The following is a 12817-nucleotide window of genomic DNA, read 5'->3' as shown; positions in this document are numbered from 1 at the left end:
TCAGATGAAGTTTAGATGGGATGGGGGTGGAGCTTCTCTTCCTCTGTGCTGAGCACTGATTGGTGGGCTGTTGTCATGGCGCCGAGCGGGCAGAATAAAAGCCCCTGGTGTTTGTGATGGAGAGCAGGAGGCTGCAGCTGTGATGGGGACGCCGGGTGAGTTTCGGGGCTGAGCTGACCGGACTGGACGTGCCTCCCTCAGCCATGAAGGAGCACAGACTGCTGCTCCTCCTGCTCTGCTGCTCCGCACTGCGCAGCTCGGCCATCGAGACTGGTAAGACTTTGACTTGTGGAAAGATTCCTCAGTCCCTGGCAGATGGTTTGGACGTCCTTTCCCTTCTTCTCTTTTCCTCTGAGTGTAAAACGCACAATGTGGAGGCTGTTGGGTCAGGTGCAAACAGCAGGGGGTCAACTGTAATCAAAGTCTATCTACTTTTTCTGTATGTTTACTAAATATACACTTACATAAGTGACGTTAACACTGAACTAATTGGCTAAAGAGAAAGTAAAGTTATTTCTTTTCCGACTGAAACATTTGGTAATGTGAAAAAGTTAAATTTCTGAGCGTACACAAGTTTAAAGAAAGTAAATCTATTGAACATTTCAGAATATATTCTTTCAGTCTTTGAGGTGTTGATTTCAGACGCATGGCCTCCGGCCCATTGCTGGAGCTCCAGAGTCGATGGATGGATGGATGGATGGATGGATGAATGGATGGATGGGTGGATGGATGGATGACATGCAGAATTCAAGCTGTGCACTAACAACAAGCTCCTCTTCAGAAACATTTGAAGTGATCCATTTCTTTGAGACAGCGGTATCAAAGAAACAACCTCTGGCTCTTTTTCATCTGGTGTTGCCATGAAATTGAAAATGAGCTGAGATGGAAGTTTTTCAACATCTGATATGTTGTTTCTGACCTATTGGAAACATAAAATATGGATTATGGAGTTTGCAAATCATTGCATTGTGTTTTTATTTACTTTTATTGAAGGGTCACAACTTTATGGTAATTTGCATGGTTACAGTAAGGGGGGGTGTATTATATTGCCCAATTATATTATGACCAAATATAGATGGTGCTTGTTTGTGGGGGACTGTGGGAGGAAACACACACTCACACTCACACAGGGAGAACGTCCATACAGAAAGGCACCAGCCGGATTTGAACCGACAGCTTTCTCACTGTGAGGCAAGAAGAAAAAGAAAAACCACTGCGGCGCCACATGGAGACGGATCGATGGGGGATAATCTGAATGTACAGTTTTGAGCAACATATCATAACAAAGGGTCCAGTCCATGGGATGACTCTGCAAATCATTAACAAACACAAAGAAAACTTTATCCACTGGGGAACACAGACGTTAAGACTCGCTCTGTTACTGCTGCTGAAGCAGCTTTATTACACCGTGAAGGCCAATTCATAAAAACATGCTGGCAGTTGCAGAAATCCCATTTCACGCTGATGAGAATACTGTCACAGAGAAGGTTTCATACTTTTTCCAGAGGTAGAACAAAGACCGTCACTTGCTCCATTTTGAGATGAAACAAAACTACTGGCCACAAATACACAACATGTTTTTTGCACCAGTGAGTTTCATAATGAACTTCTTTGAACTAAAACTGAGCAAATCATCTGGAGTTTTTGTTCCTTATAGAGTATTTTACTTGTGTTTGTTTTAGCTTTATGTAAAAGGAGTTGAAGCCCCTGATCGAGCAGATCCAGACTCAGAAAGCCACTCTCTGTTGCACCAGTTGGAGTTAGAAGGTAGTGAGACAAAGAAAGATCAGACAGAAATAGATAAACAAACATGGTGCAGAATGATAATCCACATTCTGGAGATATGATGGCTGTCAGAAGAGAAGCTCAGTGCAGTAGACCAGTGTTTTTCAACCACTGTGCCGTGGGAAATTATCCAATTTCATATTTGTTCTAATTAACATTTACTCACTGCCGCTGTCAGCTGTGAGAGCAGTGTGCAGAGTAATCGTGCATGAATACTGTGGCGAGCACCGCGGAAGAATTGCTCTGAGTCGAGATTCTATTCATTTATCATATATATATTATTCATATATTCATCTGTTCTATTTATTTTGACATGAACACTCGTAACCGGAACTTCATAACAGGATGAGACTCCACACAACACATTTCTCACTCATGGTTGCACACCAATATTTAACAAACCAAACCAAACTAGACGAAATAATTAACTGCAACTCGTAATATAAACAACCCACCAATCCTGTCCCAAACCGAAGACGAAAGAAAATAAACACCCTTTTTTTTTTTCCACACCTGAAAAACGAATTTTTAGCTCAGTTGGTTAGAGCGTTGTGCCAATAACCCAGAGATCGTGGGTTCAGTCCCCGTTACGGGCCACACAGGTTTTTGCCCCAAATAGAGAAATTTGTTTTAAAAAGCGCTGCCTTCTTTAAACTTAACCAAAACTAGATAAAGACTAGATCAGTGTTTTTCAACCACTGTGCCGCGAGATATAGTCAGGTGTGCCGTTTCATCAAAAACCCGACTTCTTCTGGACTAGTTTGAGTAAAAATTGGGTTTTACACCTTCGTCATTAATCAAGAACGTGGTACGAAAGCAGTTAAACAAAGAACTGAATTTTTCACCATTATTCAATTCATTACCTTCAACGTTCCCGACATTGTGACCACCTGGCATCTGTGCCGGCTTCCAGAAGGCTTCAGAGTCCAAGTCTGCTTCAAATGTGCTGCAGAGCTCCACAATATTTCATTTGTTTCACTTACTCATCATTTGCAGGATGAGCTAATGAAGCATTAGCGTCAGCGTCACAGTGAATCTGTGAAAACATACATGACGACGTCTGCAGGGACCACGTGTGGCGTCAGGTTTCTACATTTGTAGAAAAAGTAGGGATACTAACCTGTAGCTACTTGCTGATACCGAGTACCAATACCAGTTCTTATCAAATGCCATGAAGCTCCATTCAGACTCCATACAGGCACAATGTGCAAAAGCTGTGTGTCGCCTCGAACCACCTCCAACAGCCTCTGCATCAAAACTACACAATGCGTACCTCCAGAAACCTTCCATCTATGCACTGTGCTGTACGTCTGGTCCACTGTAGACCAAGGGCCTGAGCTCGCCGATGGCCAGTGCAAACTCTCGCTTGCTATTTATAAGTGTATCAGTTGTACTTTAATCTTGTTTAGCCTGTGTGAGCCCCGAAACTCTTTAGCATGTAGCATGTAGCATGGCTCTTTTGTGCTAATGAGCAGTATCGCGCTAACTCTGCCAAATGTCTCTGGGGATGAAGTTGCTGGGTTTTACAAACTATCTTTCTCCTCCTCTTGATATTTTGTCAGAACATCATCTCGCGTGTTTTACTTTTGTCATGGTCAGTAAAATTAAAGAATCTCTCGTCCTCCGTTGCGTACTGACAATGTTGCTGATGGATGACATCACACAGTACCAGCCAGATTGTATCAGAGTACTTTCACAAGTATGAGTAAGAGTACTCCATGCAGTATCAGACCTGCCACCCAATACTGGTATCAGTATCGATGCATCCCCAAGAATATTTTTAATTAAATACATTGTTTCTGAATTTCACTGTATTTTTCACAGCGTGTTCAGCGTTTATGAATCAATGTTTTATTTAATGTTTTTCCATAATGTAGTCATATGCCTCTCCAATGGAACTGACATTTGGAGATGTTACTATTTATGACTCGTCGTTTCACTGGTCCGACCCATTGCAGGTCAGATTGGAGTGTATGTGACCCCAGAACCGACTTGAGCTTGACACCACGGTACTCTAATGGTAATAGGAGAGCAGGATGATGAGTGTGAGAAGCGTTGAGGTGAGCAGGTGTGGCCTGATCTCTGGTGTTGTTCTAGCACATGCTGCCCTTTCACCAACAATACTGTCTCTGAGACGTCTCTCACTGCGTACAGTGGTGCTCTCCTGATTAGTGACACTGAAATGAACTCCATTAACAACAATAGTGTGTCACAACTGTTGAATTTTCAGCCTGTAAAAGTCTTTACAGCACACCCAGTGTCCTCTGGTCACCCGTATTTGGGACAGTGTCCCCTTTTCGTTTCTGTGTTTACTTGTGCCGTGTGGAGGCGATGAGCTGTTTCCCACCAACTGGAGCTTCAAGACATTCCTGGAGGTCAGAGCAGGAGGATCTACTTGTCTCCCAGGGTAACCCAGCCAATAAACTCCAGGGTGGTCATAAATTTCCTCATTATTTGGCCTGCAGCCCAGAGGCAGGGGGCAGTGGGTGAATGAGGGTGGGGGGCAGCTGTAGCCGGATCTGCCCCACCGTCTATCCTGCTTTCTTTCATACCATCCGGCTCACATGGCTGCTTGGACCGAACAGGGATTACACTAAAGTTTGTCTGCGTTTTTGAAGGAACTCAGTGTCAGATTGGCTAAAACCAAACAAGCGGGCGAAGGCAGGTTCCACCCTGGAACCACTTGGCATCGATTCGATTGGATTCGATTGGATTCGATTGGATTCAATTGGATTGGATTGGATTCGATTGGATTCGATTCGATGCAGTTTTATTTGTATCACACAAAACTCCAAGACAGTCATTTCATGGCACTTTTACAGAGAAAAACCAACAATTCCACAATAGCAAGCAGAAGCAATGATGAAAAAGAAAAACTCCCTTTTAACATGAAGAAACCTGCAGAACCAGACTCAGAGGTGGAGACCTGCTGCTGCTCTCCACAGCTCTAAATGCTTTAGGTCCAATGACCTCAGATCTTAGTAGTAGCAGTAGCAGTAGCAGTAGCAGTAGTAGCAGTAGCAGTAGCAGTAGCAGTAGCAGTAGCAGTAGCAGTAGTAGTAGTAGTAGAAGTAATAGTAGTAGCAGCAGTAGCAGTAGCAGTAGTAGCAGTAGCAGTAGCAGTAGCAGTAGCAGTAGCAGTAGTAATAGTAGCAGTAGTAGTAGTAGTAATAGTAGTAGCAGCAGTAGCAGTAGTAGTAATAGTAGTAGCAGCAGTAGTAGTAGTAGTAGTAGTAATAGTAGCAGTAGCAGTAGCAGTAGCAGTAGTAGCAGCAGTAGCAGCAGTAGTAGTAGTAGTAGTAATAGTAGTAGCAGCAGTAGCAGTAGCAGTAGTAGTAGCAGTAGTAGCAGTAGCAGTAGCAGTAGCAGTAGTAGTAGTAATAGTAGTAGCAGCAGTAGTAGTAGTAGTAGTAGTAATAGTAGCAGTAGCAGTAGCAGTAGTAGCAGCAGTAGCAGCAGTAGTAGTAATAGTAGTAGCAGCAGTAGCAGTAGCAGTAGTAGCAGCAGTAGCAGTAGCAGTAGCAGTAGCAGTAGCAGTAGCAGCAGTAGTAGCAGCAGTAGCAGTAGCAGTAGTAGCAGCAGTAGTAGCAGCAGTAGCAGTAGCAGTAGCAGTAGCAGTAGTAGCAGTAGTAGCAGCAGTAGTAGCAGCAGTAGCAGTAGCAGTAGCAGCAGTAGTAGCAGCAGAAGCAGTAGCAGTAGCAGCAGTAGTAGCAGTAGTAGTAGTAGCAGTAGCGGCAGTAGTAGCAGCAGAAGCAGTAGCAGTAGCAGTAGTAGCAGCAGTAGTAGCAGCAGTAGCAGTAGCAGTAGCAGTAGCAGTAGTAGCAGTAGTAGCAGCAGCAGTAGCAGTAGCAGTAGCAGTAGCAGTAGCAGTAGCAGTAGTAGCAGTAGTAGTAGCAGTAGTAGCAATGGTTTATTCGGTCAACCAGATACAAAGATAAAATTGTAACAACAATGAAAACAAACAAAACAAAGCACGCAGGGTAGACTGAAGGGTTTGGGCTGAAGTTGAAAGTATTGTGTCCTATACACAATACACATAAAGATTGTACAATTGGTGTAACAGAACCCAAAAAACAACAAAAACTTGCATTTTCTTTCCCTTTCCTGAGATTCTGAACATCAACGGTCCTCTCAGAGAACATAGTTGCTCCTAATCTTGTCCTTCTTGAGTGCGATATTTTTCAAGAGTGGCTTTAAATTTAACTGCCTTCTAACTATTTTTAAAGTATCCAGTTTTCTGAAGTTATCATCCAGGTTGTTCCATACACTAACCCCTCTTTTGTATTTGTTCCTGCCATATTTTTTTAACAAAAGCCCAGTACCCCTGAGCCTATATCAACTATGTATGAATCATTTCTGGATGTGAGGAGGAAGATTCTAATTATGCGCCTTGTACATGACCCCTAGTGTGTTAGGGTGACGATGTTATGCACTTTTAGCACCTTTGATGTGGCAAACAGAGGATTTGTTGGGGCATAATAATCAGCTTGGTTTATAAGTCTGATAGCATTCTTCTGAAAAAAAAATAGGATCAATGTTTGTTTAATAATTATTTCCCCATATTTCCACATCATAATTCGTCTGTTAAGCTCTGATCCACCAGACCTTTCTAATGGGATTCACCTTGTGCAGGTGAATTTAAATTCTTTATCTCTCAATGTGAATCATTCATTTTGAACCTGAATTGATCGGTTTGATCGAATTTGATATTAATTATATTGGTTTGAATCATGATGAAATCCAAATTGTATTACATTCAATTGAAAAATTCAGCTGTCTAAATCATTCTCACTTTATAGTTACACTTGTCTCCATTCAGATTTCGTTTTTTGAGTTTTTTGATAATTTTTTTTGCCACACATGTGGGACCTGGTGGCAAACCTACCGGTAGTCTAACACGGATGGGAAGAAGTTGATTTTTACAAAAGCAATGTGCTTTAGGTTGTCTTCATGTGGTGTAAACAACCCCAATACAATTTTTTTTTTGTAAATATGTGCCAGTGGTGTACCGGCCAGCTGGCATACCAAAACAAATCCTGGTGGGCCGATGCCTTCACTCAATATATAGAATTCAAATTCAGTACCCTAACCCCCAATACCCAGTTACACTGTTCAATCATTACATTATTGTCTGTATTTCATTTAAAATGGGTGAAATTATTGTGTTATTAGATTATTGTTTCTTACACTTCTGCAAATTGGCCTGTTTTATTGTGGCGTTGTCCATTCTGGAGATGTTATATGAAATATTTGGAGGATGTTAGCTTGTATTCAAACAGACAGATATACTATATAGTCTCAGGTCATCTTGTTCAAGCCTGCTTCCTGTTCCAAGAGTCCGAACCAAACACGAAGAAGCTGCTTTTAGTTTTTATGCCCCAAATATTTGGATCAAACTCTCTGAAAACTGCAGGATGCTTCGACTGCACCTTTGTCTTGTCGGTCTCATCGATTTTCCAGAAGAGATATATGATGATTATCGCTGCTTTGTTATATATAAATGTAGTTTTATTTGTATGTATGTCATGGTTTCTATTTAATCCCATAAAACACTTTAAGTCTTTTTCTGTGAAAGAATTATATCAAAGACTAATTGCAGCCTCAAAAATATACTTTCTCCCATGCCTGACTTTGACTGATGACTTCAGTGGCTGGAGGAGGAAATCAGAATGCTTGCAGGCCATCCCACACTACCAATGCCACGATTCTATGTCCAGCCTCTCGTCCACTCACACCTTCAGGGAGAATTCAAAAAATGAGTGAACATACTGCGGAATGTGTTTGCGAGGATTCAGACTGAGGTGTTTTCTTTCCTTCTCAGTGAACGTGGTGGATTTCTGCGGGCAGACAGTTCGTGGTGACGGCATGATGGTCAACTCACACCAGGAGTCCAAGAAATACTACTTTGTTACCATGGCGACCGACTGCCTCCTCACGATGCAGGCCAGTTCTCCAAAGGACAAGGTCCAGTTCCACTTCCGGTTCTTTCTGGTCTACAGCCTGCTGAGGGTGGCGCCCCTCAGCCCCGTCCCCCTCTTCCCGGAGTCCCCTCGAGGCTCCGCCCCTGTCAACCCCAGACTGGAGCCTACGTCCGGTGAGAGTGGGGGGGACCCGTGTCACGCCGGTTCCTACGTTCAGTTCTACGATGGGCGGGACAGGAACTCGCCTCCTCTCGGACCTCCTCTCTGTGGGAAGAGCCCGCCTCGGCCGGTGCTGTCCACTGGAAACTACCTGACACTGAGGCTGGTGACCCGCGGAACTCAACCCAGGGTCGACTTCATTGGGGACTTTACCTCCTTCAGACTAGGTAAGGTCAGTCTTCCTCACAACGGTTAACGTTGAACAAAGTGTGTAATTGGTTTCCACAAATGTGCATCGTTTTCATTTTGTCATAACTGACAAATGCATTGGCTCCAACATAGTTTTAGATAAAGCAGGTGTACAAGATGAATTAATAGATTCTAAAGTTAGATTGTGATGTAGATATTTTAAATTGGTGTATATTATATGCCTACAGTAAATATAAAAATGAGATTTAATGTTAGAGTTGAAGAACAACCAATAGAATCCATATTTTTGAAAAAATGGACACATTTAGTGCAATGTCATTATTTTCATTACTCGATGAGATGCTGGCCCTACAGTTGGTGTTTGGCTGTTTCACTACATGTATTGCAAGATTTGTGAACTTTTCTTCCCCTCTAATGTCGGTTTGCTCAGTTGTTGAAGGAGATTGTTTTCCAATGTTAAGAATCCAACATCTGCCCTGTTGACGTTGGTGAAGCAGTACAATGCAGTATATGAAAACCTTTATTTTCCTTTGTAGGGTTCAACCAGTCAGAGTGCAGCAGTGAGCCCTACTTTAGCTGCAGGAATGGGAAGTGTATCCCTCTCAGTCTGGTGTGTGATGACAAAGGCCTTGACAACTGTGGCGACGGAAGTGACCTGGAAGAAAATCTCACCACAGGCTGTAAAGGTCAGTCAGGCTCATATATGCTCTCACATCCTTCATCAGAGGATTTAGAATTGTCTTTTAGAAACAACAAAGGGACGTGACTTCCTGAAAGATTGGGATGACTTAATTATTAATCAAACAAGAGGCAATAACAAGCAGACTTATGGCGATGGTCATTTTGCATCAGACTATTTTAAAGCAGCGTCGGCCCAGAAGATAGTGGTGTTTCTGGATTGACTTCAAATTTGTGGGTTGCACAGTGAGTGAACTGTGGCCACAGACAGGGATTTATGGAAGTGTTCCTGACCTGTACATTAGTTTCCAGGATAAAATCCAGCCTGTCTTTGGTGTAGTGCTGCCTAATGAACAGACAGCAGCAGCTTCCAGCATTGACTTTTGTACACAGCGATTCTTCCCCAAATCATTTCATTATGTTAAAACTCTTCTGTTGGGATTCACACAAGAGTTTTTTTTAAGATTTTCAATTGCTTTCATTAAAACAATAAAATAGTCCTTCATGGATGTTGACGCAAATATATGCTTCACCAGCAGGTCGGCTCTTACCTCCCGATTCTCCTCCTCCGATAGCGACTCCACCTCCGGCCTTTGAGAATCCGCCCACCGTGTCCATGAACTGTGGCGCTCCCGGCAGCGCGCCCAGCCATGAGTCCGCAGCAGGTGAGTCAGCGCAGTAACACCACAGGTTTACATTTTGCTCTTTAAGGCAGAATAACCGACTGTGTGAAGCACAGCGCTTCCAGCCTGAAGTCATTCGAGAAATGATTTAACCAAGTGGCCATTTGGATGCAGAGTGGTCAGATGAAGAGCCTTAGAAGTAATGGTGGGCACCATTGAGTTGTTAATTTCACCAAAACACTTGCAAACCAATAAATGTTGATGGATTCTCATGGGGCAGAGCAACCTTTTGAGTGATCTGTCTCTATTGGAGTGTCAGAGGAGCAAACAGACACTGGGCCAGATTTTAAAGAGCGAGCCAGCTCTGGCCTGAGAAAACAGCTCTTCTTCAGCTCACACTGTTCTCCCGAGAGACTCACATTGACCTGGTGTGCAAATTACCAGCTGTTTTATGAGCTCAGATGCATTTCACTGCACCCCAATGTGCACACAGTGGGGGAGCTCAGAGTGGACAGACTTGTAATTGTTGTTTGTTGGTTGTACAGTTTCTGGTACGCCCACAGATATAGTTACAAATAGATATTCAAGTTTCTGTAAGAAAAGTATGTGTTTAAAATACAGATGCAGTGATATCGATACCAGACATCCATCAGCAACAACGCCCACAAGAGATGTACTGTGTGTGGTTTGGAGATTCTTTAATATTACTGAAAGTGACAAAAGTAGGACACACCATAAATGATGTTCAATCAAACCATCAAGAAGAGGAGAAAGATATTTCGTAAAACACCAGCAACTTCACCAGAGACATTTGGACCAGCAGGTTGCCCAATGTCTCTCAGCAGTTTAACTGCTCAGCATGTAACTCTAAGATGTGCTCCATGCTAAATGCTACATGCTACATACTGAGGAGTTTCGGGCGTCACACAGCAGCAATGCTACATGATACACATGGTCAAAGTCTGACACTCGTTAACTAACGGGGTATGGTAGATAGAAGGAGGTCCGAGTAGCAAGCCAGAGGCACTAATATGTACTGGGATCCTTGGGTCCTGCTCCCAGATGCCATGGTGGATGAAACCCCAATCTCCGACTGGAGAAACAGGAATAGATGTGATTGGTACCACAAGACATGATGGAAAGGAACCAGTCTAGTAGAGGAGCAGAACCATGAGTTATGGGCGAATTCAGCTCACAGGCCTTCCAGAACCCTTGAAATGAGCTGTGGTCCCCGTCCTGACAGGACATGTGAAGGGAACCCAGGAACCGTGAAAACATTACTAAGGAGAACCTCGTCTCCTTGGCGGTAGGAAACCCGTCAAGTGAGTGTATGAAACATCATTAACATTGTCTATATTTCATTTGAACAAATCCACATGAGCAAACATAAACAACAGTAGAAAGAAAAAAAGGTCTTTAAACAGGAGAAACCTGGAGAACCCAACTCTTTCTGGGGTTCCGGTCGGAACGGAACAGAGGACAGTGACAGTACAGACTACAGAGAGAGAACAAATGTGACATGTGTCAGTGAAACATGGTGAGTGAGAAAGAAAAGAAGTGTCGGTCCTCCAGCAGTCTAAACCTCCAGCAGTGTCACTAGAGAATGGCCCAGGTTGGCCTGAACCAGCCTTCACTGTATAACTGCTGTCTTAACTAGAACCCATTAGCCTCCATAAGTCAAACTGTTTGCTGTGGCAGGGAGAACAGCAGGACTTGTGTTGTTCTGAGGTTGTCGCAATTCAATTAGCACAGAAAGCCAGAATAAACAAATGCTAGAATCTAGGCCTGATCTGAGAATCCACCAGCATTTGTCTTCACTGCGATACTTTGACAAACCAGAGGCGAGGCGAGGACAGTAGAAATGAGTGGAATACGACGGAGCGAAGCTCGAGAAATGCCAAAAGCCATATATGAACGCTATGATTGTCACGTGACTGCAGAATCAATGTTTGTGTTTTGTCCCTCCTGCCTCAGACTCCCCCACCCCCTTGTCCCTGCTGGTTCTCTACATCCTGCTGGGCGTTGTGGCCGGCGGCGTGGTGCTCTGCTGGTGCTGCTGGTCCCCCGGCTGGTTCCTCTGGCGCATCAGCATCTGCCGCTTCATACCCTGCTGCAACACGGCCTGCTCCTCCTGCCACTTCTGCACCCACAGCAAGGACCACCGGCTGGCGAAGGTCACGCCGCACACGCCACCGGTCAACGGCTTGCCGACGAGCGCGGCGGCTACCGCCAACGGCGCTGAGGAACACGTTAGCACGGCGGCCGTGTAGAGCAGGGGAGAGCGTCCACTTCTCACACGGAGAGCTGTGACTACAGAACAACTGTGACCACCAGAGAACCTGGTGAAGAACATTTGGTGGAGGTTGGAACGACGTGGTCCAGGAAACACGACCTGAGAGGATCTGACTTCCTGAAAAACTGTGGTTTGTGTGCTTTAAGAATCCTGACGCAAGATCCTCATGCTGAAACGTCAATTACCAACAAAACTGCACAGGCATGTCAACAGCGCCGTCTGGAGGAATGACGCGTCGTCGCTCCACACCGGGGGTGTCAAACATCCAGCCCCGGGACCAGAACCAGGATCGCTCATCGCTCATTCTTCAGTGTTTCCAACAATTTAACTGCAGGTTGTACCTGACGGCTCCTTTAAAAAAAGAATGTAATTTTGATATTCAATTTTTCTTTAAAAAAGATTATTGTGGGAAATAAATGAACAAGTCATCTCACATGTTCAGACCCCTTGAGATGAATTTGGGCTTTATGCAGGTGGGTAGCCTTTTAGCATTTCCACAGACCAATCATTTAATAACTTGCCAACAGTGCAATGGGATTTTGACAACAATTCCACAATTTATATTTAATAACTGTATCAGCTACAGATAATAATGTAATAACAAATAAATCAACATTTCTTGGAAATATTAAATAGTTTTTAGTTTTGTGTGCAGTTAGCTGATACAAAAATATAGACGATGGCATAGTTGTCAAATACTATAAAAACCATGTTTGTACATTTGGTTTTTCTATGTTATTACATTATTACATTTAAAATAGCTGCAAATTATTCCACTCTTGGTCGATGTTATTTTATCAGTCATTATTACATTACTGGTTGCTACACGCTCCCTGTTGAAACGGTTTTGACACCCGACTTTTACGTGACAGCCGCTCTCAAATGGTCTGTTCACTTATTAGATGGAGACACTAACCTTTTAATATAAATACTGCTGTCCAGAAAACAGACAATCAAGCTCATCATCAACAGACACCAACCAAGAGAGAGAGATGAGGTCATTATCAGTGAGGGTGGTGCATTTCACAGGTCTGCAGTACGGACTGCACTTGGTTTTCTTTCCCCGACATAACTAACGTTGGTTATAACGGACGTTATAAAGCTTTATAAATACAAACAGCCACTCTGTTTCAGTGAAGACAGGTTGT

The 12817-nt window shown here is 43.5% G+C and overlaps 1 protein-coding gene across 1 annotated transcript; it reads left to right on the top strand.

The window, feature by feature from the left end:
- Nucleotides 1-142: 142 nt before the first annotated feature.
- On the top strand, nt 143-11646 carry ldlrad2 (low density lipoprotein receptor class A domain containing 2; the record flags this gene model as incomplete). The annotated part of the gene is made up of 6 exons (XM_080494447.1): nt 143-155; nt 202-273; nt 7607-8092; nt 8612-8761; nt 9290-9418; nt 11351-11646. The coding sequence occupies 6 exons, from the start codon at nt 143-145 to the stop codon at nt 11644-11646; spliced, it is 1146 nt and encodes a 381-aa protein (XP_080350573.1).
- Nucleotides 11647-12817: the final 1171 nt, after the last annotated feature.

This window comes from Blennius ocellaris (genome assembly GCF_963422515.1).
Source record: "Blennius ocellaris genome assembly, chromosome: 4".
NCBI lineage: Eukaryota > Metazoa > Chordata > Actinopteri > Blenniiformes > Blenniidae > Blennius > Blennius ocellaris.
Note: the sequence above shows the minus strand (reverse complement) of the source record. Positions and strands in the feature narration are given on the sequence as shown.